The sequence below is a fragment of the Dysidea avara genome, chromosome 10, assembly GCF_963678975.1.
Source record: "Dysidea avara chromosome 10, odDysAvar1.4, whole genome shotgun sequence".
Taxonomy (NCBI): domain Eukaryota; kingdom Metazoa; phylum Porifera; class Demospongiae; order Dictyoceratida; family Dysideidae; genus Dysidea; species Dysidea avara.
The window spans coordinates 19,097,804-19,125,103 of record NC_089281.1 but is presented as its reverse complement, the minus strand read 5'-3'; the positions used below and the strand labels follow the sequence as shown (position 1 = coordinate 19,125,103).

The 27,300-nt window shown below is 37.9% G+C and overlaps 1 protein-coding gene across 2 annotated transcripts; it reads left to right on the top strand.

Moving 5' to 3' along the window:
- On the top strand, positions 1-26,278 carry LOC136268799 (proto-oncogene tyrosine-protein kinase LCK-like). Of its 2 annotated transcripts, none has more exons than XM_066064260.1 (7): positions 1-63; positions 14,846-15,133; positions 21,269-21,400; positions 21,455-21,523; positions 23,667-23,708; positions 24,913-24,963; positions 25,338-26,278. In XM_066064260.1, the coding sequence occupies exons 1-7, from the start codon at positions 61-63 to the stop codon at positions 26,166-26,168; spliced, it is 1,416 nt and encodes a 471-aa protein (XP_065920332.1). In that variant the 5' UTR covers positions 1-60; the 3' UTR covers positions 26,169-26,278. The 2 variants fall into 2 exon arrangements, with proteins under 2 accessions (XP_065920332.1, XP_065920331.1); XM_066064259.1 differs by lacking the exon at positions 1-63 and adding an exon at positions 4,348-4,926.
- The last annotated feature ends 1,022 nt before the right edge of the window (positions 26,279-27,300 follow it).

Genomic DNA, 27,300 nt, shown 5'->3' with positions numbered 1-27,300 from the left:
TGCTCTCTGGAAGATTGTTCCATGATCTAACCATTGAAGGCAGGACTTAAGGAGTAATGAATGGTAAACGTTAAGTTTAGCATGTGGTGTTCTAAAATGTTGCGAATGCCCCCTGGTGTACATTAACATTAAGATTAATGATACGGATGGTACAACAATGAGATTATTAATTATCTTGTAAAACATAACTAGTTTAGAGTAGGTGTGGTGTGATTCAAGAGAAGGCCAAGTGAGTTGAGCATAGCGGTAAACATTGTTTCTTCATTCACTATACATATCATGCTGCAGTGCATTGTACTTTTTCTATAGCAGAGACATCTAGCTACTTGTAAGTGAGGTGACCATGCATATTCAAGGATAGGTTTGACTTTAGTTGGCTTATAGTTTGTGCAGTTAATAACTTTGTACTCCTTACTAGGTAAATGGTGAGGAGTGCAGGTATAGCTAAGCCACTCCAAATAAACTTTCCAAACCACCCGCATCTCTTTTTTGTCAGCATTAAAATCTTCCATTATTCCGTATTCTTCCATCATTTTCCTGTTTTTCTTGCATGCTGTACAGGTTCAGTAAAAATAATCCTGTAAGGGTGTCAGCTTGTGTATCAGTGCTATCAAGCAGGCCCGTAGCCAGGAATTTTGAAAGGGGGGTTCTTTTTGACCAAAAGTGGACCTTTACTTGCATGATGATTAATAAAGGTACTGAGACTGGGTGTGCGAAGCACACTCAATCTAGGGGGGTCTGGGGGCATGCCCCCCCAGAAAATTTTTTGAAAACAGATACTAAAAGGTTGAATTTAGTGGCATTTCAGTCAATAAAAATAACAATTTTTTTAGGTAAGCTGAAGACCAGCTGTATGAATGATATCTGGAAAAATATCTCTACTGCTACTGTAATTATACCATCTGCACATGCATGTGTCTAAATATAATATATTGGAATGTCACAATGAATAAGAATGGGAAAGATTGAGCACTCTGCCATGATCAACAGGGGCAGTGTAGCAGAACAAAGGGTATCTTAAACAATGAAATTTACACATTGCATGGAGTTGAAGCATGGATGCTATTCGTGGGCTCTGCATGGAGGGGCTTGTCCACCAAAATCTTATATTTTAATGAAAGCTCGGTTTAGACAATCTACATGTAAATTAAGTAGCTTTGAAAAGAAAATGTAATTGTGACTGTTCTATTAGAGTGATTGTTCTATTAGAGTGGTTGACTGCTCTATTAGAGTATCTCGATCTTGCATTGCATTTAATGCAAGCACTGAATGAGTTACTCGGAGCACTTATTTTAGCTTCTTATTATAGTGGTGTCTAGTAAACTGTAGCTAATGGACTTTTGCTCCTGAAAATTTGGACTTGTATACTAAAATTGTGGACCTTTTTGCTAAAATTGTGGACCTTTTACTGAAATTGTGGACCTTTTTTCCAAGAGGGCGGTTCTTCAGAACCCCCCGAACCCCCCCTGGCTACGGGCCTGTCAAGTCTGCACAAATTCACCTTTGTGCATGCTATTCCTGCGTCAAGGTACAAGCCTCAGTATGCTCTCATGCAAATTGCTATGGCTGTACATGTGCCAGGCAAATAATGATCATAATGAAATAATGGAAATGGACTGCCTGCATGCCTGCATGCAAATAGCCATGCTCGGGTAATACTACAGGAGAGGAAACAGAGAATTTATTTAGAATGCCTAATCTAGGACAGTGTTTCTACATAGTGACACAGGTTAAAGAGCTATTTTATCTTCTGATTGGATTTGTGGTTAGCTAATGATCACTGCCTATGTTTTAGAGGTTTTCAGTAGATTATGAAATCATGTATTTCATTGTATATGCATTATAGCATAGAGGATTATGTAGCTCATAAATTGCATTAAATTGCTATAATATGTGCAAGTTGAGCTGGATCCTGAAAAACAGAAAAGTGGATTTTTTTCTCAAGAGAATTAACATTTCAGCCAACCAGATGATTAGTGGTGACAGTAAAAGTGTCATCAACAGACATGTGTGGTTTAGCTCCATCACAAGTTTGGAAAAGGGCTGTAATGAACACTGCACTTTTATACCTTTATAAAAATGTAGTTTTATTTGGAGGTGGTCATTATAATGAGGTGATCACTAGTTTAATTTAGTGTCATACTCCTCCCTATAGGGTCAGCAGTACATGCAGAATCATAGAATTCGATGTGCGTGAAAGACCCCTTTTTACCAATCCAGTTACAAATAAATTCCATTAATATATATATCCATACTGTACAGGCTCAGTAAAAATAATCTTGTAAGGGTGTCAGCTTGCGTGTCAGTGCTATCAAGTCTGCACAAATTCACCTTTGGACATGCTTTTCCTGTGTCAAGGTACAAGCCTCAGTATACTCTCATGCAAATTGCTATGACTGTGCCAGGCAAATAATGGTCATAATGAAATAATGGAAATGGACTGCCCGCATGCCTGCATGCAAATAGCTATGCTTGGGTAATGCTATACAGGGCAGGAAACGGAGAATTAATTTAGAGTGCCTAATCTAGGACAGTATTTAGATATTACGCTGGAATTTTCAACAAGCACATTCAATGGACCTGTAAAAGGACAAACTCAGCCCTAGCATTCATTAGAATAAATTCTCAGAGAAGATGCATACTGGGATGCATATACTGTACATACATGAGACCAATTCTGGAGTAGACAGCTTTTGTGTGGTCCTATTGTAACTGTAATCCGTTCAAAGGAGATGTGTTAGATGCGTAATGTCTGACTTTAATATATACAACATGCATGCAGTGTTACTGACATTTTGTCTATACCTTGCAGTGGTATAGCTTGAAGAAAGACAACATATTCAGTCTCTATGTGTTTTCTTAAATGGTTTAATAGACGTTTCACTCCCAGGGAGCATGATCAAAAACTCTCTCATCACTATATAGGTCACAACAAAAGATTCTATTATTATTATTTGTTGTTGTATTGTGCAGGCCTCAAGAAGAGTGTGGTACACAAAATCATTACAATATCCTCGACCAGTGGCTAAAAAAATTGTTTTTACAACTAGCCAAACTTGAGAGTGGGGGGGGGACACTTGTAAACAAAATTTGCATTTAGGTTTGATGTACATATTGTACTCTATAATTATTGTTGTGATTGTCTAATAGCTAAAGTAGTGAAGAGAGAACTTGTGTAGTGAAGTGTCAGTGGATGGGGAAGGCCTAGATGGACTGGGGCATATATACTGTCCCAGGAAATTTTGAAATGTAGCTATGATGAGATTGAATCTGGAAGCAGTTTGAGAGAAATGGCTGAAATCAGGATGTTTTAAGGGAATTGAAAGGATAAAAAGAACTATGTATAGAGGCAGCATAGTTAGAGTTTGAAAGTAGTTTTTTAGAATAAATTATTGTTTTATTAGCTATAGTAGATTATAAGGCAATTTTAATCGTGGACTGTATAATAAAAGTAACTATCATGACTATAGGCTGAATTGTAAGGCAATCTCTAGTGGAGTGGAGAAATTTTTTGAAAAATAGCAATCTTAAGATAGGATCTTGAGGTACTTCTAGCCTAATTCCTGTAAAAGAGATTTAAGCTGTACACACGTGCGCATAATACTATTATACATAACTTTGAGGTTATACTTTTCTGTGGTGTAGCTTGCTATTTTAGCCTGACTTTTACAACTAGCCCAATCACCATTTACAACTAGCCAAAAGTCACTTACAACTAGTTTTTTGGCCACAACTAGCCCCCTTTTTAGCCCCTTTTTTAGCCCCTGTGACCCCAACAGTTGATAGCTACAAGCTCAAATTTTTCTATGAATATAATTCCTCAAATTTTCAACTTTACTTACAAATAACTATATTTACTTAATTATATATACTTAACTAATTACTTATTTACTTAATTAATTAATTATACTTAACTAATTGCTTAATTAATTATACTTAACTAATTACTTATAAATGCTTAAATTAATTATACTAAATAAATAAAGTAATTATAATTATACTTATTTTAATACTTAACTAATTACTTGTACTATACTATACTTACTTATTGCAAATTATACTTATGCATGCATATGAGTTTTACACAATGATGTTGATCTGAGATGGTATCATCCTTTCTTCCTTTATATATATATAATTAAATCTGCAGGACCCACTGAATATATTTAAGCTGTGACCCATAATACTCCTCATGATACCAGCATCTACTCTACTATAGCTAGTGTGTGCTAGCTATGCACCGTATTAGCATGCATGCACTTGTATTGCATGCACGCATGCATGAATTATAGTTAGCTATATAAAGAATATTTATGTATTATATTATTATATATCTATATAGCCAGGCAGTGCAGTCGCTACGTTAATTTCGCTGAACTCAGTGGTAGCTAACTCGGCTAGCTATATATATAGCTAAGTATAGGTATATTAAGCTTATAGTACTGAAATATTATCACAATGGCTGTACAGTTGTCTGACTCCGAATACAGACGCTTGCTGCAAAATTGTGGACGAGAAATAGCAGTGCAAACTAACTTGCTTTTGTTGCTTCCCATATTACGTACAAAAGGGTTGCTGATTGACGAAGAGTTTCAAAAACTACATGAACTGCCGTCGTATGATAAAGGGTCACATTTGGTGCAGATCTTGTCGAAGAAAGGAGGTGAAGATGCATTTCGTCAGTTTGTCAGTGCTTTGAAACAAGAGAGAGAGCACACAGGGCATGGAAATCTAGCTAGAAAATTGCAAAATGAAAAAGAGAATATTCTATCGAAAAGACCACCGCCAACACTTCCTCGAAGAAAAACAAGCCAAGGGCCTGCCTTTACTCCACCTCCTCCCAGAAAAATACCTTTGATTCCTCCGGTGAACAATAGATCCAAGAGTCTCCACCAGATAAATGAAGTGGGACGTGACAGAGATCAGGTAAATGATATCTGCATGTAGCTATAGCTATATATATTCTTCCTGTTCGGCCAAAAACGCATTCTTCCGGCTATTTTATAATAATAATAAAATAATAATAATAATAATAATTTTCAAGTCAGTAAAATAATTGAGGTTCACTGGGTTAAGAATGACCACCTCTGATTTTAAGTATAGCTAGTAGCTAGCTATAGATCTATCTAGCTATCTTGATGATGTATATATAGGCCACTCCAAGTCATACCTTAGTTTCTGGTCACTCCCAAGCCTACAAATGGATGCGGGCGGGCGGATGATCAGGACTTCAGGACTATAGACTCTACTGTGACAATATACTGTATGGTATTATTATTTGCTCAATTTAGCAAATTCATGTTGATTTTGTTTTTAGTCAAACTTAACCAACAACATAAGTAGTTGTGCTTCGGCAAAAAATGCACTAGAGAAGTTGTTGATGGATCATGGCTAGCTATACACTGATGTATAGCATTTAAGTATATTTATTTATTTATTTAGAATATACTATAGGAAATGTTTTGCTCATGTAGCTACTTATGCTTTCCAAGTGAAATAAATGTCTCATTAGCTATGTCAGGAAAGTATTACTATGACTTATAGCTAAGTTGTTCAAATGATCATGATCCAAAATGAAATTTAACTTCTATCATCACATCAGAAATTCTTCATTCAAATGTGAAGTCTTAGCCCACTAGCTATGTGTTTCCAGCCTTCTATTCAGTAATCTTGAGAAAAGTAACTGTCAAAGTTTTGAGTCATTGAGCGCTCCAGACTAGTGTTTTTTAGTGATCATCTGGGAATGTTTAAACTATAAGGGTTTTTACTTGCCAATCTAATTTTAGTTATGGAAAAGTTTAAGTTTAAGCTCACCGAATGTTGCCGGCTTTCCATACCCCTGCAGTGTTCAGTGATAAGGAATTTGAAGTTACTAGACTAATCATTAGAGGACTGCATTTGAATTATAAAGTTAAAGCTATGGCCCATCTGCACATGATGGGCTAGTAGTTAATGCTACTGAAATTTCTTTGGTTACAAAAGTATTAGTAACAGTTATAATCTGAACAGCTATATAACCAACGACAAAATTAGCTATAGTTAGAAACATTTTATTAGTGTCGCATATATACCTAATATTAGAGTTAAGAGTAGTGTGACTGCTCTATTGGAATCCCTGACTGCTCTATTAGAGTATCTCGATCTTTTGCAGTAAAAAATAAGTGTCTTGCTGGGTCACATGCACTTAAGCACCTGTAATATTAATAATAGTCCTCATAAACTAGGGTTCCAGGTTTACCATGCGGGCGGGTGACTAGAAACTAAGGTTTGACTTGGTGTGGCCATAATCTTGACTGTCATAAAAAGAAATTCTTAAAAGTATAAAATTGAGAATGCTAACTACAATTGTGGTCAGGCAATTGGAAACAGTGGAAATGGAAACCGGGAAGTGGAAAATGGTTAAATTGTCATATAAATGTACCCTAGAGTAAAACCCTTGTTTAGTGGCCACCTCTTAAAAGACCACCTTCTTACAAAGACCACCACTGTACAAAGGCCACATTGTAATTAGATCTCATGCAAAGATGGCTAAGGAATACCGACCACTTTATGGTCACCTTTTATAAGATCACCTCTTTACAAAGATCACCTCTTCACATTACAATAATAGCTAGGTTCCAAACATCCTGTCATGACCACTTTATCAAAACAGCTAAAAAGACTAGGCTCTTAAGGTCATCATCCCCTAGGAGACTTCATTTTTTGTTGATATGGTAGGTTGTAGTGTATACTAGCTACATTTCACTTGCACGGAATATTTTTTTGTATGACACATTCTGGTACCATATTATTATCTATGCTGGTACAAACTAAGTGATGATGGTATATGACTTGAGAGGAGTGTGGACAAAGAGATGACATTGATATGAGTCATGAAATACACGTTTGAATATTACCATGTAAAGAGGTGGTCTTTATCAAAGGTGACCACGAAGTGGTCCTTAGCCATCTTCAAAATCTAATTACAACAAGTGCAAGAAAAAATTAGGAATTTTCCATATGAGTAGGGACTGCAGCAATAAAAAAGCACTGAAACAAGCCGCTGAGACAAACACAACTGAATGATTGCATTTTTAATCCCTACTTTAACCATACATCATAGCAGGCTAAAGTAGGGATTAAAATACAATCATTCATTTGTGTTTTGTCTCAGCGGCTTGTTTCAGTGCTTTTTATTGCTGCAGTCTCATATGGAAGATTCCAAATTTTTTTTGCACTTGTTTGTGTACTTTTTGTAAATTTTATTGAATAACCGTATTTAGAAATTCACCCCCCCCTGCAATTCTCGAAATGCACAACTATACCTTCCTAAGTATAGGCGGTCCTGTTTTGGTTTTAATTGAAACTGCTAGTTATTTGACACGAATAATTTCTTTAGGAGTTCGTTTGGCAGCAAATATTTGTGCTGGGCATTTGCTTTTGAGTATTATTTGTGGGTTTGTTATAAATTTATTAAGTATGGGCTGATATTCTCTTGGATTGGGGCTGGTCTTATTTTTTTTTTCTTTTAGAAATGGCGGTCGCGGCGATTCAAGCTTATGTTTTTTGTTTATTAACTTCTATCTATCTGGTAGACACTTATAAATTACATTAATTGAATCCCAAAACTATCCATTTTTGGGATTCATAAATTGATACAAAGTGTCAATTTATGAATCCAAAATTAAATTTATATTTAATTTTGGAATCAGTATTAAAATCATATTTTGTGAAGAATTTAGAATGAAATATTATAGGCCGGGGGGGCCATGGCCCTTCCCGCTTTTATGGGACACTGTTTGCAAGAAAAGATCGAGAAACTCTAATAGAACAGTCAGGATCTGGATACTCTAATAGAGCAGCCACAGTATTCAGAGAAGCAGTGTAGCAAGTTACTTAGCTACGTATATGTGTAGTTATAAATAAGGAGATATAATCGGTGGAGAGCAGCTATTGTCAGCAGGCTGTCACCTTTTTTTTTTGGTTTTCAATATGCAGCTGACCTGGCCCCCTCACTCTTTGGCCTGCTCCACCGCCCCTGTTCCTAATAGTCCCGCTTAGCCAGACCCTATTTCTCCGCACGGCACTTATCGATTGGAATTTATAAGCGCCTGCTCCGAAATTATAAGCGCTTTCGGAGCAGGCGCTTATAATTTCCAATCGATAAGCGCCGTACGGAGAAATAGGGTCTGGCTACGCGAGACTATGTTCCTAAGGCTAAGGATCCGGATTTTTAACAAACCGCTTTAAACAACACACAGAAGTATCTTTCCAACTGTTTTATAGCCGGTGTGTCTACAGTATTCAGTATTTTCCACTACTTCTCTCAACAAAGCCTCAGGGCTGCTCTTACTTTTAGTTCGCGTAAGTACGGGTCACGCCCACTTTCTAGACGATGAGATACGCGAGCCTGTGAGGCCTACTACGGTATTTTTCAGTTGTAGTACGCCTGAAAAGTGCTCTGGGAAAGCTACCCATAGAGTCTGTAGAGAGGCGCCATATACAACCGGTTTTTAAACTCGGAAAAGAAACCATCTTCGAGCCAAAGCAAACACTCTAATCCTTACGCGTATAGTGGCAATGTTGAACAGGCAGCAGCATACAGTCTATTTCAGGTTGGTTGTCCACGTAAGCCAAATGCAGAAATATTACGTGAATAGAAATAAATAACCAATGAAATTTCACACCAGGCGGACGGCGCTAGTTTAAATGTGTATCGTCACGAGCATGCAGCTAGTTTAAATTGAAGGCTGCTGATCTCATTGGCTACTTTCAAGCACGTGACTTTTAACGCTTTGTTTCCCCATAAATATACAGCGGTTCTAAGAGACCTTGCGCGACAACAAAACAAGCGAAAATCACGTGTACAAGATTTCGTCCAATCAAATCAATTTATTTTTGAAGTTCAAACTATAATTATCGCACGTGACGTTTTGTTGTCGCGCAAGGTCTCTTAGAACCGCAGTACCATAGATATACAGACAAGTACCCGGGATTGGAATCATCCGGTTTTTCGTGCCGGATCATTGTTACCGGAAGTAGCAATATCTTCGAATTTATAACACAGAAGACTACTTCTACTCTTGTGAGTACTTCCTAAAACATTAATACTTAGTTGCCGTGCGCTATAAGTCTGGTTCCCTGGATAATGGTGGCTACGCATCGAGGGACACACCTACAAACCAGGCCCTACCGTTAATTAACCACCCCCTTTCGCGAGGAAGGCTTACCAACGACTAAACAAACATTCTCACATATTGACATTTTACAGAAACGTATTGTGAATGGCGTATTTCACTATCCCGCCTTTTCTGAAAGGGGTAACAATGATCCGGCGAACGCGTTTGCATTGAAGTTATTGGCTCACGTGAGATGATTCCAATCCCGGGTACTTGTCTGTATATCTATGGCAGTACAGACAAGTAGCTACCCGGGATTGGAATCATCCGGTTTTTCGTGCCGGATCATTGTTACCGGAAGTAACAATATCTTCGAATTTATAACACAGAAGACTACTTCTACTCTTCCTAAAACATTAATACTTAGTTTCCGTGCGCTATAAGTCTGGTTCCCTGGATAATGGTGGCTACGCATCAAGGGACACACCTACAAACCAGGCCCTACCGCTAATTAACCACCCCCTTGAGGAAGGCTTACCAACGACTAAACAAACACTCTCACATATTGACATTTTACAGAAACGTATTGTGAATGGCGTATTTCACTATCCCGCCTTTTTCGAAGGGGGTTGTTAGGCGCAATCTGTGAATTTGCGCAGTTTATACAGAAAATTGCATTGTCTTTGCAACAACCGGCCATGCGCGGTTTGAGCATGCGCGTGTTTCGAATAATAAAACGCGCGCAATACCGGGTATAACAGTACGCAGGCATCGAAGCCGTTCAATTCCGCGTCAGTTAAATCATTGCATAACCGGAATTATACACACTTACGGCAAGTATACCAGGAATGGTAGGATCATCACTAGTTAGCAAATACCAAAACCCTGTATTGCACGCATTTTATTATTCAAAACACGCGCATGTTCAAACCGCGCATGGCCGGTAGTTGCAAAGACTATGCAATTTTCTGTATTCCAGCCAAAGTTGGTACCGAGATGCGCCTTTATACCCCCCTTCTGTGTGCCAATTTCAAGGCAATCGGATATGACGTTCGCGTTTTATAGCAGTTTTTAAGTGTGCGGAAAGAGGAAGAAAATAAGAAGAAAAAAACAAAGAAACTAAGCCAATTTTTGAGGTCGCATATCTCGGGAACGCTTGAAGCGATTGCGCTCAAATTTGGAATGTGGAGTGCTGAAGTTGGAAGGAGTGTCCACAGCAAAAATGGTCTTGTTTCATGAAGGCAGCACAGAGCTATGAAGGTGCGACAATTTCGTTTTCTTTCTTCCTGTCAATATACTCACGGGTGTTGCGCGCCGGCTTCTTGGGCCGCACGACACACTACCGTGTGTCTTGATGTGGTTTCCATGAAAGTCTGTGATGTAACTTTACTCCAAGATACAAATGTTGTTCTGTAACTGCCAGTGAGGTGCCATTATTTAATACATATGAAAATAAACTTTTGTTATGGTGATTAGAAATTTTACATTTGTTGATGTTAAAAGCCATTTGCCATTTATCTGCCCAGTTTGACAGTATTGTCAAGTCTTGTTGGAGTGTTTGATAGTTTGTTGAACTGTGAAAAACTTTGTATATTAAGCAATCATCTGCAAAGAGTTTCATTTGGCTACTAATACCCTCAGTTATATCATTCATGTACAGTAAGAACAAGGTAGGACCCAAAACTGAGCCTTGTGGTAGGCATTCCAGTATCCGAGATTTTTAAATAAAAAATTTCTCCGTATATTCCCAATAGAACCCTGGCACAAAACAACAACTCGCGTTTAACTTGGGATTGCTCCGTAGTCCGAGCTCCAATGAGGATGAAATTCGCTATGGGATTTGTCCACACGCTAATCATCATGAAAATCTTAGTTTTGTAATGTGCGTTACATATAAGTAAGTTTTGTGTTGTTTTGTAATCTTTTCAAGCCTTGTAATGTATGTAGAATACTTTAAAACTTTAAAAAACATACTGTTGGGTGGAAGGTAGTCACTGGTGCTTACTTTAAAGTGCGTAGTTACTCCGCTCGGGTTAGCGATTTTCAGCTCCAGAGCAATTTTCTGATGGCAGTGTCATCAGCTCAAAAATGCAAACCACTTCAAAGTCAGCATAACAATGCCATAATTGAAACCACAACTCCACCTTAGGTATTGTTGCATCATTATGGCACCTCCACTTTAGTTGTTTACCTTTATAAGTTGTTAACTTTGATGTTTTTACTTACTTGAGATAGCCACTTACCTATGGGTATGACACCATTGTATTGAGAAGTGTGCAGTAGGTGAAACATATTTGCTCACCACAAAGCATACAAAGATCACTGAGATCCGATAACATCTGAAGTTACTCTCATTGCATGTACAAACTTGCAGCTAGAAGCAACTGCAGTTTCAAGACAGTCCAGATTGCTAGATGGCTTCCTGGTTCAATTGTGCCATTTTTCCCTTTAAAATGTATGGGGAGCCCTGGAGAAAAAATGTACCTTTTTTCAGTTTTAAAGCACTGTGCATGCCAAAATAGTTAATTCCAACCCAACAAACTATATATTTCTGAGATCGGCAATTAATACTCTATCTATTGAGCATATAAAAAGTCCATTTTTCCAAAATTTAAAATCGGGCTGGAATGCCTACTTGTGGTACTGCCGATGTGACTAGAAAAGGAACCATCTACGACAACTTGTTGGTAGCGATTGCTCAAGAAAGACTCTAGCCATTGTGAAATCTTGCCTCTAATGCCATAGAATTCAATTTTGCTTAGCAGTCTTTTATGTGGAACTTTATCAAATGCTTTGGACAGGTCTAGTATACCAATGTCTACTTGGAGTTTATTATTCAATGCTTTTGCAAAGTCATCAGTAACAGTAAGCAGCTGCGATTCACAGGAATGCCTTGCCAAATTGACAGGGGTCTAAGATATCATGAGCTTCCAAGTGTTTCATAATTTGACTTGTGGGTATATGTTCCATTGCTTTGCAAATGATTGATGTCAGAGATACTGGTAGGTAGTTTTGTGGGACAGATCTTTTGTCAGATTTGAAAATAGGAGTGACATGTGCTAGTTTCCATTGTCTAGGGACCACACCAGTGTACAAAGATTGTTGAAAGAGATGGATCAGCATCGGAGTAATTTCAGCAGCAGTTTGTTTTACTAAATGTCCAGAGATAGCATCAGGGCCAGGGGATTTATAGGGATCCAACTCAGATAGTATTTTGAAAACCCCATTTGGTGATATATCAATGTTGTTTATAGATGGATATGAGGACGCTGGCATTTCAGGGATGCTTTCCAAGTCCTCTTCTGTAAAGACAGATTTAAACTGGTTATTTAAAGTTTCTGCAATTTCTTTGGGTGTAGTTACTTGATCAGTAGGTGTCTGTAATGTGCTAATGCCAGTTGTATCCTGCTTTTGAGACTTTATAAACCTCCAAAATGTTTTTCTTCTGTTATTGTCACAATCTGAGTTTAGACTACTAGTAAGATATTTAAGGCGCTGTTGCTTTAAAGCAGATCGTACTTGGGATTGCATGTCTTTATATGCTTTCCAATCAGAAGGGTGTTTAATTCTTTTAGCTCGCTTATACAAAAAGTTGTTTTCTTTTAATCAGCCTTTTGAGTTGAGAGGTCATCCATGATAAGCGACTTGATGTAGATATTTTCTTAGCTGGAATATGGTCTTTAACGATTTGTAGAATACTTTCATGAATAAAGTTCCAATTTTGTTCCACAGTTCTAGAGTTATTTTCATTCAAAGTTAAATACATGTCTGAAACTGTAGAGACCTTTTCCTTAATTATATCCCAGTTTGCTCTATTATAAAGGTATATTTTCTTCTGAACATTCTTGTGGCCAACCTGAAGATTGGCCAGTTCTACAATAACTGCCTCATGGCCACTGAAGCCTGATACTGTTATACACTAATGGATATAGTCAGGGTGGGTGGTAAAGCACAAATCTGATATGTGATTACCTCTGGTTGGCAAATTAACAGTTTGTTCCAACATAAAATCATGAGCTAGTGTTATCAAGGATTCTCGGAAAGTTGATGTTATGTAAGAGTCCATAAGTGAACCAGACAACCAATCCACCCCAGGGCAATTAAAATCACCTCCCAATACTGGTTGGAAATTTTTGCCTTACTTGCGTTAAACTTTCAGAGAGCTCATGATCATCCCATACAGATGATGGAGAATTTGGAGGAGCATAGAAAGCTCCCAGGATGATGTCATGAGAATGTTGGAGATGTAAAAGGACCCAGACAACTTCACAAGTTGAGTCTATCTCTAGAATTGATGATGGTATGGATTTTTCAACTAGGATAAATACTCCTCCTCCATGAATATTTCTATCCTTCCTGAATACAGAATACTATATTAGTTTCTGGGGAAAACTTCTGAATCAAAAATTGTATCGTTTAAGTGCAATTCAGTTCCAATTAATAAGTGATTATCTTGATTATCTAGAAACAATTCCAATTCAGCTTGTTTGTTTCTAACACTACAATAATTAGCAATGGCAAGCTGTGGTAGTTTAAAACTAATTTCAGGGGAACCAGAGTTATCAAAATTACACGGGCCAGGAGAAGAATCAAATTGGCTGCTATAGCTTAAATCAGATGTATGAGACATGGAACAGTTAATCAGGCCATTTTGAAAGTTGTCAGGAATGTTGGTTTGTAGTAGGTACAGAGTTGTGAGCAGCTTTGTTACCTCTAGCAGGTTTGGTGATTATAGCTCCATTACGGATTATTAGGTCAACCTCATCTTGTGAGCGTCTGTGTTTAAGTTCAGAAAGCAGTTTCTTATGTTTTTCTCTCTCAAACCTGGTTCTGTCCGGGGCTATGAACACGTTCTTGTAGGAATCATTATGGCGTAGAAGGTAAGAGCGAGAAAGCAACGTAAGTTTGTCTTCATCGTGTTCTAAGCTCAGTAACAGAGGCCTGTGTTTGTTAGGCAGTTTTTTCCCCAATCGTACTGATTTGTGATAGCATATGAACCATTGATAACAGAAGAACACATAGCAGTAAATGAATCACTATCACTTTTGTTTGGAGCAGGTTCAGGTAGGTTATAAACAATCATGTTCTTTTTTCTTCTGTCACGGTCAGCCAGCTCATCAATTATACTTAAAGCAGAGCCAGCTGGGGGCGTAGCTGCAGAACTAGATTGGGTTGGGTTTAAAGATACTGAGGTACTTTCAATTTCCATCTGAAGATTACTGCTAGAGGTGGACAGGTCATTAATTTTTGTTGATAAGTCTTTAACTGATGTTTGTAGCTTTTTGCAAGTATCCTCCAAGGCTACTAAATTAGCTGCCTCAAAGCATTTAGTAAGATGGTGACTGATTCCCTTGTGAAACTTATCTTCCATAGACTGAAATCTCTTTTCGAACTCAGCATCAAGTTTGGAATAGGTGTTGTAAAGTGAGAGGGCTTTTGAGACATCTGGCAAGCAACGATAGCAAAAAAATGCAACATTTTCATAATTACATAATTCAAAGTCCCTTTCTTGAATCGAGGCACAGGATCTATGCTCCCATTCAGTGATATACTACCCTGCATAATATATATTGTTGTGTATGTTGCATATGCGTGAGCCAGCAAAATTAACAGTTACTAACACAGATATATATATATATGCATGACATGTATACATGGTATACATGCATCTGCTTTAAAAAAATCAGTAACCATTGCATGTGTCCTATGAGGCATGCATCATGATAAATTACATGTATGTTGTGCAGGATGAAGCTGATAGTGCTCCAAAAATTATATTGGATGTTGTTTATTCAAATGCAAAGCAAATAGATTCTGAACAGCAAGTGATGACAAAATTGTCAGGTGATGTTTATGTACAGAGTCAGCTGAAACAGATTAATAATAACTTTACTAAGAAGCTTGATGACATGAATGCTAAAATGGATGTGATACAGTTAGCAGTGCAGCATTTATCAAACGCTGTGGTGGTGATTCATGAAAAATTGGAGTCTATGGAAAATTATGTTCCTGCATCAAAACATTACAGTTTGCAGGTAAAGTTATAATATCAGTATACCTATGTACAGACGTCATGATGTAATAATATACAGTATGACTTAGGTTTTGAAGACTTGGTACAGGGGTGGATCCAGGAGCTGGCAAAGGGAGGGACACAAACAGGCTAAGTTGTAGGTGGCTGGGGAGAGCAGGTTCCCTTGTTAGTTACTATATATTTTAAGCATCAATGATCACTCCTTAGTAGGCTGATTTTTGTCATCATGTCCTTTGCAGATGGTTGTGAAGTCTTAAAAGCTGTTAAAAAGGCTATGTAAGTCTTAATACAGGCTTTAAGCCTTCTCACAGGTCCCTAGTGGGATAGCATTCACAGAATAATACCAGCCACACGATATTTATTTTAGAGGCGCTTAGTACATACAAATGTGCTGGTTGACAGTTTGACAGCTGTTTTTAACTATAATTTCAAGTGACTTTGCAATATATGGTGATATGCAGTTTTATATAAATTGATTTTGGTCTGACAACTATGACAATCTGTATAGTATTTCTATCAAAAGAAGTGTGGCTTTTTCACGGAGCAGGGCCGCCCAGAGAAAGTAAGGGGCCCAGGGCAAAGAGTTAAAGTGGGACCCCAGGGGCAAGGAGGTTTCCATTCTGAATCACAACTTCACCCAAGCTGTAAGCTGAAGACCAAAAAAAAAAGAAAAAAAAAGGTCATTACATGCTCACAATGACAATAGTTACCCTTCACCAACCAAATCTCCTTATTTATAAGCTTGCTACACTGCTCCTCTGAAGAATACTGTGACTGCTCTATTAGAGTATTTAGATCTGACTGCTCTATTAGAGTATATCGATCTTTTAAACAGGGGTCCCTCCTGAGGCCCCTTTCAGGCTGAGGCCCGGGGCAAAATGCCCCAGTCCCCCCCCCCATGGGCAGCCCTGCTAAGGAGGGGGGGATTTGCCTCAAATGCTCCATCCTGGATCCGCCATTGTGGTACATGAAGTGTTTGCGGTGAAAATTCATGTAAACAACAGAATAATTATAGGCATACATTTAGGTAGTCTAAATCTGAAACATGAGTATATATATTCTTACATTTATAAGATTTGTACATTACGTAAACACTTCTGAATACATACTCAAAAAACGTGTTTGCTTATGCAATAGCAGCGAAGCATACAACTGCAGTCAAGATAAAATTGGGACTGTCTTTCCTGGACAGCAAGAAACTACCCATACGATTTCTACTAGTAAATCTGTATAATGAATATTGGTACTGAATTGTATACAATTGTTACAGTAACTTATCATATTATTATTATTAAAGTGCTATGGTATACAGTGGCGGATCCATTTGGGGCAAATGCCCCCCCCCCCCCCCCCCCCCCTTCAAGAAATTGCATACAAGATCGAGATACTCTAATAGAGCAGTCAATTACTCTAATAAAGCAGTCACAATGTTCATGAGGCAGTGTAGCTTACCTATGAAGCTATAAATAGGATTTTATTTTACATAACAGACGTGATATAGTTGGTAAGGATAACTAGCTATTATTGTCGTGACCTTTTTTTTTTTTTTTTTTTTTTTTTTTGGTCTTCAAGCAAGTTTTTTTGGTCTTCAACTGTTTTTCAGAAAGGTGCCCCCCCTCTTTCCAAACTCTGGATCCGCCCCTGGTATATAGCACTGTACAGTAGAGGGATAGTATATCTTAAAACAAAACCAACCTTGGGCTGTAAAAAAAGGGCACTGCCAAGCAAAGTAGGATCAAACAAGCTTATTCAACATGACTGGTAAGAACAAGGACTGATATCAAGTTGCGGCCAAGTGAAAGCAGCATTACCTATTCTCTTTGTATCTAGCTATAGCTACATAATAAAACTAGAGCAAATACACATGCAACTGTTATTAAATTGTCATTTGGGCGTTTTTTAATATCACACGCTACAAAAAAAAGCGGCCAAATGACGATTTAATAACAGTTGCATGTGTATTTGCTCTAGTTTTATTATGTAGCTATAGCTAGATACAAAGAGAATGCATGGGTAATGCTGCATTCACTTGGCTGCAACTTGATATCAGTCATTGTTCTTACCAGTCATGTTGAATAAGTTTGTTTGATCCTACTTTGCTTGGCAGTGACCTTTTTTTACAGCCCAAGGCTGTTAGTCTCACATGGCCAGACCGCTTTTTCTCGGCACGGCGCTTATCGATTGCATTATAAGCGCCTGCTCACTACAAGGTTGTTTTTATTTTAGGATATCACACATTTTTTGTCACTGAGCAAGACCAAGAAAAATTAATGTATAAAGCTAATAGTTAGTTTCATGCAACCACCTTTGGATATCACAACAGTTATTGTGTGTACTACATCACAGCTTGGGACATGAAGTGGCAAAACCAAAAAATGTAGTTTGGTACAAGTAGGCAGGTACTTGTCGCGGTGTTGCAACCTCAAATGGCTTCTATAGGCACCATTAAAACCATCAGTGAACAGATTGAGTAAAGGCTACTGTATAGCGGGTTTTTATCACGAGGACTTTAATCTCGCGTTTTGGGAACTTCACAATATTAAAATTCGCGACATTTTATCACGTGGAGTTTTGTTTGTTGCGAGGTTTTTAGCGCCTGTAAACTGTCGTGTTGGAACGTTCAACAACAAACCAGGTGCTTGTTTGTACATAACAGCTTGCTGATTGTTTTGTAACGGCTTGATAAGTTGCTCGTTCCCCTACACAACACGTGTTTCTTCACCAAACATCGCTGAACGTGGCTGCCCTACCCATTTCCTAGCGAACTTCAGGCGCCTGCATCAATTCATCGTGGATACAAGCATAGATACAAAGAAACACGGCAAACATAACAAATTTCACTGCTTTCCATCTTGTACGCGAATACTTATTACAACGAGTAATAAATTCGCGCCAGGAATTTAATGTCGCGAATTTGTCACCTCGTGAGATTAAGTGTCGGATGCATGATTTTATGTTCGCGAGTAAATTTGTCTGTGAGAAAAACCTGCTATACGGTATTTCCCGGCAGGTGAGAATGTGTCCCAAACATCTTATTATCAGGGGCGGAGGAAGTAGTTGATATGAGGGGGGGTTGGGGATGAAGTACTACATTGTTTCTGGTATGGCAAAGTGAGACCAAAAAAAAAAAAGAAAAGGTCACAACCAGCTGACACTAGCTACCCACCTCACCAGCTACATATTCATAACTGATAAACTACATAAAAATCCTTACATGTTATTGTTATGTTATGATCTACTTTACTAGTCTCGCGGCGCCCGACCCTAAAAAGAGGGTCTGGTGAAACTGTGTACAAAAATTTGAGCTCTGGAATGTTTATTGGATGACGTTTAAGTGTTACGTGAGTGCACTGTTTACGTCACAACATCCATTCAACCAGATCCGCTTACAGCATTACCAAACTAATGGTGCTACTTTATTTATTCAACATTATAACGAACTCAACAGAATTGTGTGGCCGTTTTCTCAACGATTTTAATTGGCAAAGTCACCGGATGTAATTAACTGTAAGCCGCGAATCTTTTGAAATGTACGCATTACATAATCAATTTGAAATGGAGCGATCTGATTGGAACTTCCAACATTCCGGCAGCGCCAAAGTTTTTGTACACAGTTTCACCAAGAGTTCATAATATAGAAAGAGGAACTCTTGGTTTCACCAGACCCTCTCTTTAGGGTCAGGCGCCGCGAGACTTACTACTTTACAGTTAGGCACTGGAGGGTGTCCACAGAAACATAGATAGTATACCACAGACACTGTCTGTGGTATACTATCTATGACAGAAGGCAGAGCCTGTTCGAGGTGTTTACCCATAGCCTAGGAGCCTAAGCGAGCTAAATATCCTAAAGCGAAACGGAACAAATACCTAGAAGGGCTGAAAAATACATAGCTCGCTACACACTGCTCTAATACTGTGACTGCTTTATTAAAGTGACTGTTCTTTATCGCGGTTTTCAGCCCCACTCCAAGAAGGATAATTTCGGAGTGGTATCATTCTGAGGGGGGGCTAAGCTCCCCTCAGCAGATCGAGGGGGGGCTTCAGCCCCCTAGCCCCCCCCCCCTTCCCCTTTCTGCCGCCTATGCTTAGGCCACTCCAAATAAATTCTCTGTTTCCCGTTCTCCGCCTGCATCTAGTTACTGTCAGCTCTAAATATTCCATTATTCCGTATTCTTCCATTATTTTCCGGTTATTGTTGCATACTGACAGGCTCACTTGAACTGTGTCAGCTCACGTGTCAGCAGTGCTATCAAGTCGGCACAAACTTCACGTTTGTGTTATTTTTGCAACTTAAAAAGGAAGGAACAAGCTTAAGGTGAAATATAAGCATGCAGTTATGCAGCTTTTTATGGTTGTGCCAGGTAAATAATGGTTTGAAAAACTGCCAATCTGATAATGAATAATGGAAATGAACCGCCCGCCCGCATGCAAATATGCTTGAGCCCAGGACGGGAAACAGAGAATTTATTTGGAGTGGCCTTATTATAGTCTACTGGATTGTCCCTTGAAATGCACAAACAAAGCTGCCGGTATTGTGGGCTGCGTTAGCTACTTCACACCCATTATTAAATAAGGCTGAATAACAAACACTTACGAGCCAGCATGAGTGATAGCAACTTCAGTGAGTTTACTACACAGATCATGTTTACCTAGCGTTGACGCTTACGGCCGAATTTGCACCGAGTTCATGACTGTAAATAAATGCTACTGTAGTTAGAGCAAGAGTATACAATGTGGAAGGGCTCCCATATTATACACTCTTGGTTAGAGGTGTCTTAAATTTAAGATAGTGTTCTAAAAGACTGCAAAATAAATCAGTAAATAGCGTAGACGATGTTATTATCTTATGAGCGCATGTCACAAATTAACTCACCACTTCCCAGAAAAACGGCAGGTCATAATTGAGCGAAACTACTCCATGTGTTTAACTACATATCAAAGATTGTCCCACGAAGCGCAAGAGTGAATGAATCAAACTTTGAGAAAATTGCTTATGGTGGCTCTTGCAAGAGAGGTGGAGTTCCAAGATTTTTACTGAAGAAACTTAACTAGCCAACGAACTTGTGATAGCAAATCCAAGGCTGTAGAACGATCATAGTCTAAGATATAAGAGTAAACAAAATGGGTGGCTCGCGCTAACGAGTATGCGAAGAAGAAGGAGAAGAATTCGACATTTTCAGCAAAATTTCATGCGGTGTTACTAAAATATAACATGGATTACTTACTTAGTAATGTACTTATATAACAATATACCAAAGGTTTTGTTGTATCACGAGGTTTTTTTTACAAAAGAATAGTTTTAAGGTAGGTTTTAGGTGTGCGTTCTATTAGAGTTAGTCGTTTGTGTAAATAGCTCACGGTAGTCGCTTGACCTACTTTCCTTGGCCGCACGACTCACTACCGTGAGCCTTGATATAGCATGAAGGTATTGATTTACAGGTAGCATGTCAATGGCTTTGTCACATAGGAATAATACTGGTATTGTCAGTACTTTTCACACCGTGCCTCCAACAGCCAAAGTAAGAGTATTGAGTCATATAGTACATACATGTTGAGCTGAGTCCTGAGAAATTTAGCCAACTAGATTAGTGATGACAGTAAAGGTATCAGGAGCAGACATGACTCCATCACAAGTTTGGGAAAGGGTGGTAGCAATGGGCTATGGTGTCTGCACTTTATGGCTTTACCTTTGACTAGTCATACTGTGAATAAATTTGAATAAGGAGATGTTGAAATACTTTTTATTAGGTTAAATGAGCCAAATTTTCATTAACTTGTGCAATTCCTTCCACGAGTTATTGATTTTTTATGACTCAGCTCAATGTGTTCATACCATATGCTTGCAACAAAACTTTGATAGAGCACTCAATCACTTCAATCAACCAGAAATGCATATATTATCTGTGCTCCAATGGAGCAGTCTTTTAAATAGTATTAGTTATTAGCTGCTTATACAATTTATACTACATGTATCAGTATCTCCAAAATGGTGGGACTCCCCAAAGTAGTGACCATGCCTATTGTATGCTCCAAACTTCACCACACATGTGTAACTTTCATTGCCATACATGGAAAATATATTACACCAACTATATGATTGTAAGTTAAAATGAGAATGTTGTAATTATTTTTGCAGCCATCTACAATGAGTTCAGATTCGCGTGTGATGAACTGTAATCCTAGCAGTGAACGAAAACCCTTTAATCAACATGCCCCAAAGATGAATACCTATGTCGACACTATGGGGTCGGCAAACTCAACTGGGGAGGTAAACAAGTTTTGCAAAGTAATATTTGCTGCTAATGATGGAATGTCTTTTTAGGACATACAAGCTGAGGGAGAAGTTCATTCACTGTCACACACTTATGAGTATGTCCAGATAAGTGATAGAGTAAGTTGGTGCATAAATTTTAAGCATCGTAAAAACACAATTAAGAGATTCTTACTTAGATAATATAATTATACATCTCAAACGGTTTCACAGTGCAGAGGGATCTGTTTGTGTTCATACCATGCAGTTATACATTAGCTTTCTACCTAGATTTTTGGCTGTTTACATGGTGTTAAATAATTGATACACATGTAATCAAGAGTTCACAATATAAAAAAGGAGAGAGTGTCCAACTTCCAATATAGCCTGTATAAAGTCACTGTGTCAAGTTCTGTCATGTTCACCTTTGATCAAATTAACACTACCATTGGTGATACAGAACTGTTGATTGGTGCTTATTGGCATTGATACGGTCAAGCCTTTATTCTGTGAACAGGCTAGAGGTGTTACTTGATTCAGTGTGCTTGCTGACTGTATTCCAGTTGGACACTCTCTCCTTTGTTTGTATTATGAACTCTGATGTAACTGTAGTGAAAACTCATGCTGCATTGTGCATGATTTATAACCTATATACCATGGCAAACTGTCAGGGGTGTAGGGAGGAGAGTTTCCAAGGGTTATAGGAAATTCCTGGTTGAAATTTAGATTCCTACTTGTAATAACGGACTGCGTAGGTATAGCAGCACGAGCTAGAAGCTTGAACTATCTTAGAACTGACTGAAATAATACAACATGGGTATAACATTATATACAGGTACATCACATGAGCTAATACATTTAGTCAATACAATTACATCATACGTTGCATCATTCAATATAATATTATTACACTAGTAAGTTTGACAGCTTACAAGTGTGAATGAGTAACAGCATGCAGTACAGCACAATAATTAATAGTAACATAAAACTTGTATCATGTCAAAGTATATCATGTCAAAAGGAAGGATCTATAGAGGGGACATGAGCCCTCTTGAAAGTTATTTATTAAAGATTGAGAGTCACCTGTGCTGTAATAGAGCAGGATATTTGTAAGTATGCTCTAATAGAGCATTTATATGCAAATATCTAAGTATTATTGGATTTATTTATGTGATAATGAACTTTATTGTTGGAAATGATGTAAAGCGTTGGTGTTTATTGGAGGAAGAAATATTTCTAGAGCAGGTATTTGTAGCATGATAAATGTAGCTGATACAAAACTGAGGTTGGGCTTTTATATAGTACTAAAGTCAACAGTTTTCCTAGTCATGCATGCCTAGATCTCCTACATTTGTATCATGCCCTAGGGTGTATAAGACACATCCTCAATACATTTAATTGCAGCAAAATAATCCCTTGATTAGTTACAAATCATTAATCATTCCATTGGATTTCTGTCCATATGTGTAGGTACACTGACCACCTGGCAGGTTCCTAGGCTGTAAGCATTTGAGCATAAATTGGATGGGCAAGACTGTCCTGTAAAGCCTTAATAAATGGTTAAATAAATAAATAAAAAATTCTCTGTCTCAGCTAGAGGTTATACAAATAATATGTTTTATAACAATCTGTTGACCATTAAAATATTTAAGGACTCTCGGCAGCTGGGGGCTGTGTCCTTGGACTCCTGCTGCTGATGAATTCATGCTCCTGTTAGAAACCTCCTTTTAAAAAACCTGGCTATATACCCTTGAACTGTGTGTATATAATTCATATACGCATTGGTTTCTAATGTGGCTTAACTTCACAAATTCAGTTGTACAGGAGCAATAATTATAATGAAGTGCATGATGTATTGGTGCTGATTCACCATACCACTTTGCCATTCAGAGAATATGTGTATAGGATAAGACCTTCATGGTGCTGTGTATGGAAGCATTGATTAGGTAAACAACCAAACCCAAAAGTGCTCTCCATGTGGGACTCAATATAAGACCATTACTTTATCAACTTTCTTCATTATGGAGTAAGCATGCATGGGTATATAAATCTTGAATATACAACAACTGTCTTATTAATATGAATGTAGAGCTGCATGTCAGCTGTTAAGTTAATCCATACAAAACAGCCAAGTTGTATAAAAAGGGTGTGACCTTGGTTAAGCATCTCCATGCATTTTAAGATCAACATGAGGCAGTATTGATATATTTCACCATAATGTTTTATTAGAGTAGTGACTATATATAATTAGGTGTATGTACTAATTGTTTCTGTTTTTGTACAGTCTACCTCCATGTCAACATCTCAGAATACAAGCATAGTGAAAGTGAGCATTAACACTGTACTGTATATTTTACATTCCATAGCTACAGGACCTATATAATTGCAAATGCTCCTTCTAAATTAAGAATTGTAATGCAGGAATTTGATACCATCGTTAAGTCTCACTTAGTGCCAAGTCTCACTTAGTGATGCCACCTTGTTAATAAGACCTCCTCTTGTAGGTCCCAAATACAGCTAAAAGTGCATGCACTTTATTAATAAAACTAAAGAAGAGTACTGATCTAATCCTTCCTTTACTATAGCATTAGCTTCTAGATTTTGGAAGAAATAACTGATATGATATTCTTATATCAAGACACATGGTAGCGTGTCATGTGGCCCAAGAAGCCAGCATGTCACACCAGCTAGTGCATGCATTGTTGACAGGAAGAACAATAATGTAATTTTTATGCATACATAACTCCATGCTTCTGGGTGAATTTTTGATAGAAATCCCATCCATATTCAGTAGTTCACATACCAAAATTTGAGCAAAATTACTCCAAGAATTCCCAAGATGTTAACCTTCAAAAATAGTATTAATTTATAAATTTTTTTCTTATTTTTGTTAGTTGTCTTTTCACACACTTACAAAAACTGTCATACAATGCAAATATGTTATCTTATTGCCTTGAAATTTTAGAAACATAAGCAGGGCTTGAATTAAAGCAAATTTTGCTACTAATTTTGGTTTGGCATGCACTGGTATTGGTACCAATATAAAAACAGTTGCGGAGTTATTAACAATTATTGCATCAATATATATGAACCAGGCTGTAGTGTAGGACCAGGTGTACAGGCCTTCAGCACTTGTGCTGTAAAGCCTTAATAAGTAAATAAATAAATAATAGATAAATACCAAAGTACTTCATAACATCTATACCTACAAATGCAGCAGTGTTTTTCCATTGTAGCCATTTTATCAGAATCTGTCATGCATGACTGTGTCAATGCATGTGATAGTGTCCCTAGCATATTATACTCATGTACATGTAGTACATACATGTGCTGTTGCTGAGTTATGATGCCACAGAATGTACGCTACTATCACTGCTCTGTGCAATTTTTGTGAATGGTAACAGTTATAGAATTAGTTCAAACTACCATAAAGGATTTAAGAGTTTAACAATAGTGTGCATGTATTATACTGTACTTTGTTGCTTCAAATGTTCAAAGTAGTGAATTAATAATGGATGATTTTTTTCTAGCAAAATGAGCATCAATATGAAAATTCTCAACCAGTGAAACCTTTTAACAAGGTATTTGACATTTGTGTGCAGGAATTCTGCTTGGTATACGTTGATTCCTATATATAATAATTATATACACTGATATAGCATGGGTATATCTTTGGCCTTTTAATTGGCTTATAGATGCATACTGCACTTCATTAGAAATTTTTTAGTAGTGTGTAAGGGATCGCTTAAGCTAAAACCATGCACATTTTAGTTACATATTTCTGACTCCCTGGCTGTATTCAAAGGCTTTAATTTAAGCCTTCTCACAGGTCTCTAGTGAGATAGCATTCACAGAATGCATTTATTGCATCCCATTATTATTAATTGCAAGGTCCACCTAAATTCGAATTCCTACAATATAATATTTAGATATAAATGGATCAAACTATGTTTAGGCTGACTATGTTGAGGTCAAGGTACTGGCTCATGGTCAAAGTGGGGAATTTTGGTTGGCAGTCAATAGATTTAATGGATGGAAAGTTGTCACCAAGAAGCCAAAAGCCACAATCTCACAAGAGTTGTTAGGAAATGAAATCCACCTGCTATCACTGTGTCAGCATCCCAATGTCATAAGGTTTATTTCAGCAGATTTGAATCAATCAGAGCAAACATATTCACTGTTTTTTGAATATGCAGAACTAGGCCAGTTAAAATGCTTTTTGCAGAACAATAAAGACAATATGAATAATGGAAAACTGTTAGCTATGGCACTTGGTGTGGCTAGTGGAATGATAGAGTTGGGGCTGAAACGAATTATCTATTGTGATCTGCAATCCAGTAATATTCTGGTTGATGGTGACATGGTTTGCAAAATAGCCAGTTTCAACAAAGCACAGTACCTAAAGGAGAACGAAACGTACAAAGTTTGTCACAGTTTTCAAATAGCCACCAGATGGCAAGCCCCAGAAGTTTTCAACAGTAGAAAGTTCAGTGTCCACTCGGATGTGTGGTCTTTTGGTGTATTTCTTGCTGAACTATTCTTCTATGGTGAGACTCCTTATCCAGGAATGACGACTGCTGAGGTAAAAAACTTTGTTCTGGGTAAAAAGAAAATGGAAATGCCAAAAGAATGTCCCAAAGGAGTCTACAGCTTGATGAAGGAATGCTTCCGCTATCGTGCTGAACAAAGGATGACCTTTACTGCCTTGCACAAGGCACTAAAAACACAACACAGCATATTTTCAAAGAAACCATCTGATGGATCTTCATCTGAATTTGAAGACTGACTATCATCCCAAAACTACTGTATTAATGTATGCACCTTTAACTTCACACATGCACTTTAGCTCTATAATTCCTAATGTATACAGTGCATTAATATAGCACCAATAGTTCATATGCTACAAAAGACATTATTTTGTAATCAAGCTGTTTGTGAATTTTGAATAGACCAACTTAAGCGATTATATTCCGTACATATTGCCATTTATATTCCTATTCTTTCATGCACCAACGAATAATCTTATTTCTGCCATAATATCATTATAGAATATCCTTTTCGGCTCCATACTGTGGCTATATTTCTTCATATAAAAACTAGGGATTTATTTCCTTCCCAACATTTTTGACCTGGCCTGTAAATGAGTAGGGCGTTTATCTGAGACTGCAAAACTTATTTGCAGAATGAAACAGATGGCATGAACAGGGGCGGTGGAGCAGGCCAAAGAGTGAGGGGGCCAGGCCAGCTGTAAGTTGAAGACAAAAAAAAAAAGGTCACAGTCTGCTGACAATAGCTGTTCTCCACCAATTATATCTCCTTATTTATAACTACACATACGTGGCTAAGTAACTTGCTACACTGCTTCTCTGAATACTGTGACTGCTCTATTACAGTATCCAGATTCTGACTGTTCTATTAGAGTATCTCGATCTTTTCTTGCAAACAGTGTCCCATAAAAGGGGAGGGGCCGTCTCCACTGCCTATGGGCATGAATACTGCAATATTACTAGGAATGGCAACTAATGTGGCTTGTGGTATGACAGAATTAGCTCAAAAGAAGATAGCCCATTGTGATCTTCGCACAAGTAACAACATGGATTCTGATTGATGCAAATCAGATATGTAAGATTTCCAGTTTTAATAAAAAGCTAAAGGATAATGAAGAGTACAAAAGTTGTCATTTTATTTCATTAGCTACCAGATGGCAACCACCAGAAATTCTCAGTGACAAAAAATTTAGTTTTAAATCAGTTGTGTGGTCATTTGGTATCAGGGCCGCCCACAGGGGGGCAACTGGGGCATTTTGCCCCGGGTCCCAGCCTGAAAGGGGCCCCAGGAGGCCCCATGAAGGGCCCCTTGAATACCTATTTAAAGGATCGATATACTCTAATAGAGCAGTCATAGTATTCAAACTGGAA

Bases quoted from the DNA above. Each gene is read 5' to 3' on its own strand.
- LOC136268799 (XM_066064259.1), top strand. From the start codon at position 4,459: ATGGCTGTACAGTTGTCTGACTCCGAATACAGACGCTTGCTGCAAAAT. The intron at 21,401-21,454 runs GTAAACAAGTTT...ATGTCTTTTTAG, and splicing joins CGGCAAACTCAACTGGGGAG to GACATACAAGCTGAGGGAGA. The intron at 23,709-24,912 runs GTGAGCATTAAC...ATTTTTTTCTAG, and splicing joins AGAATACAAGCATAGTGAAA to CAAAATGAGCATCAATATGA.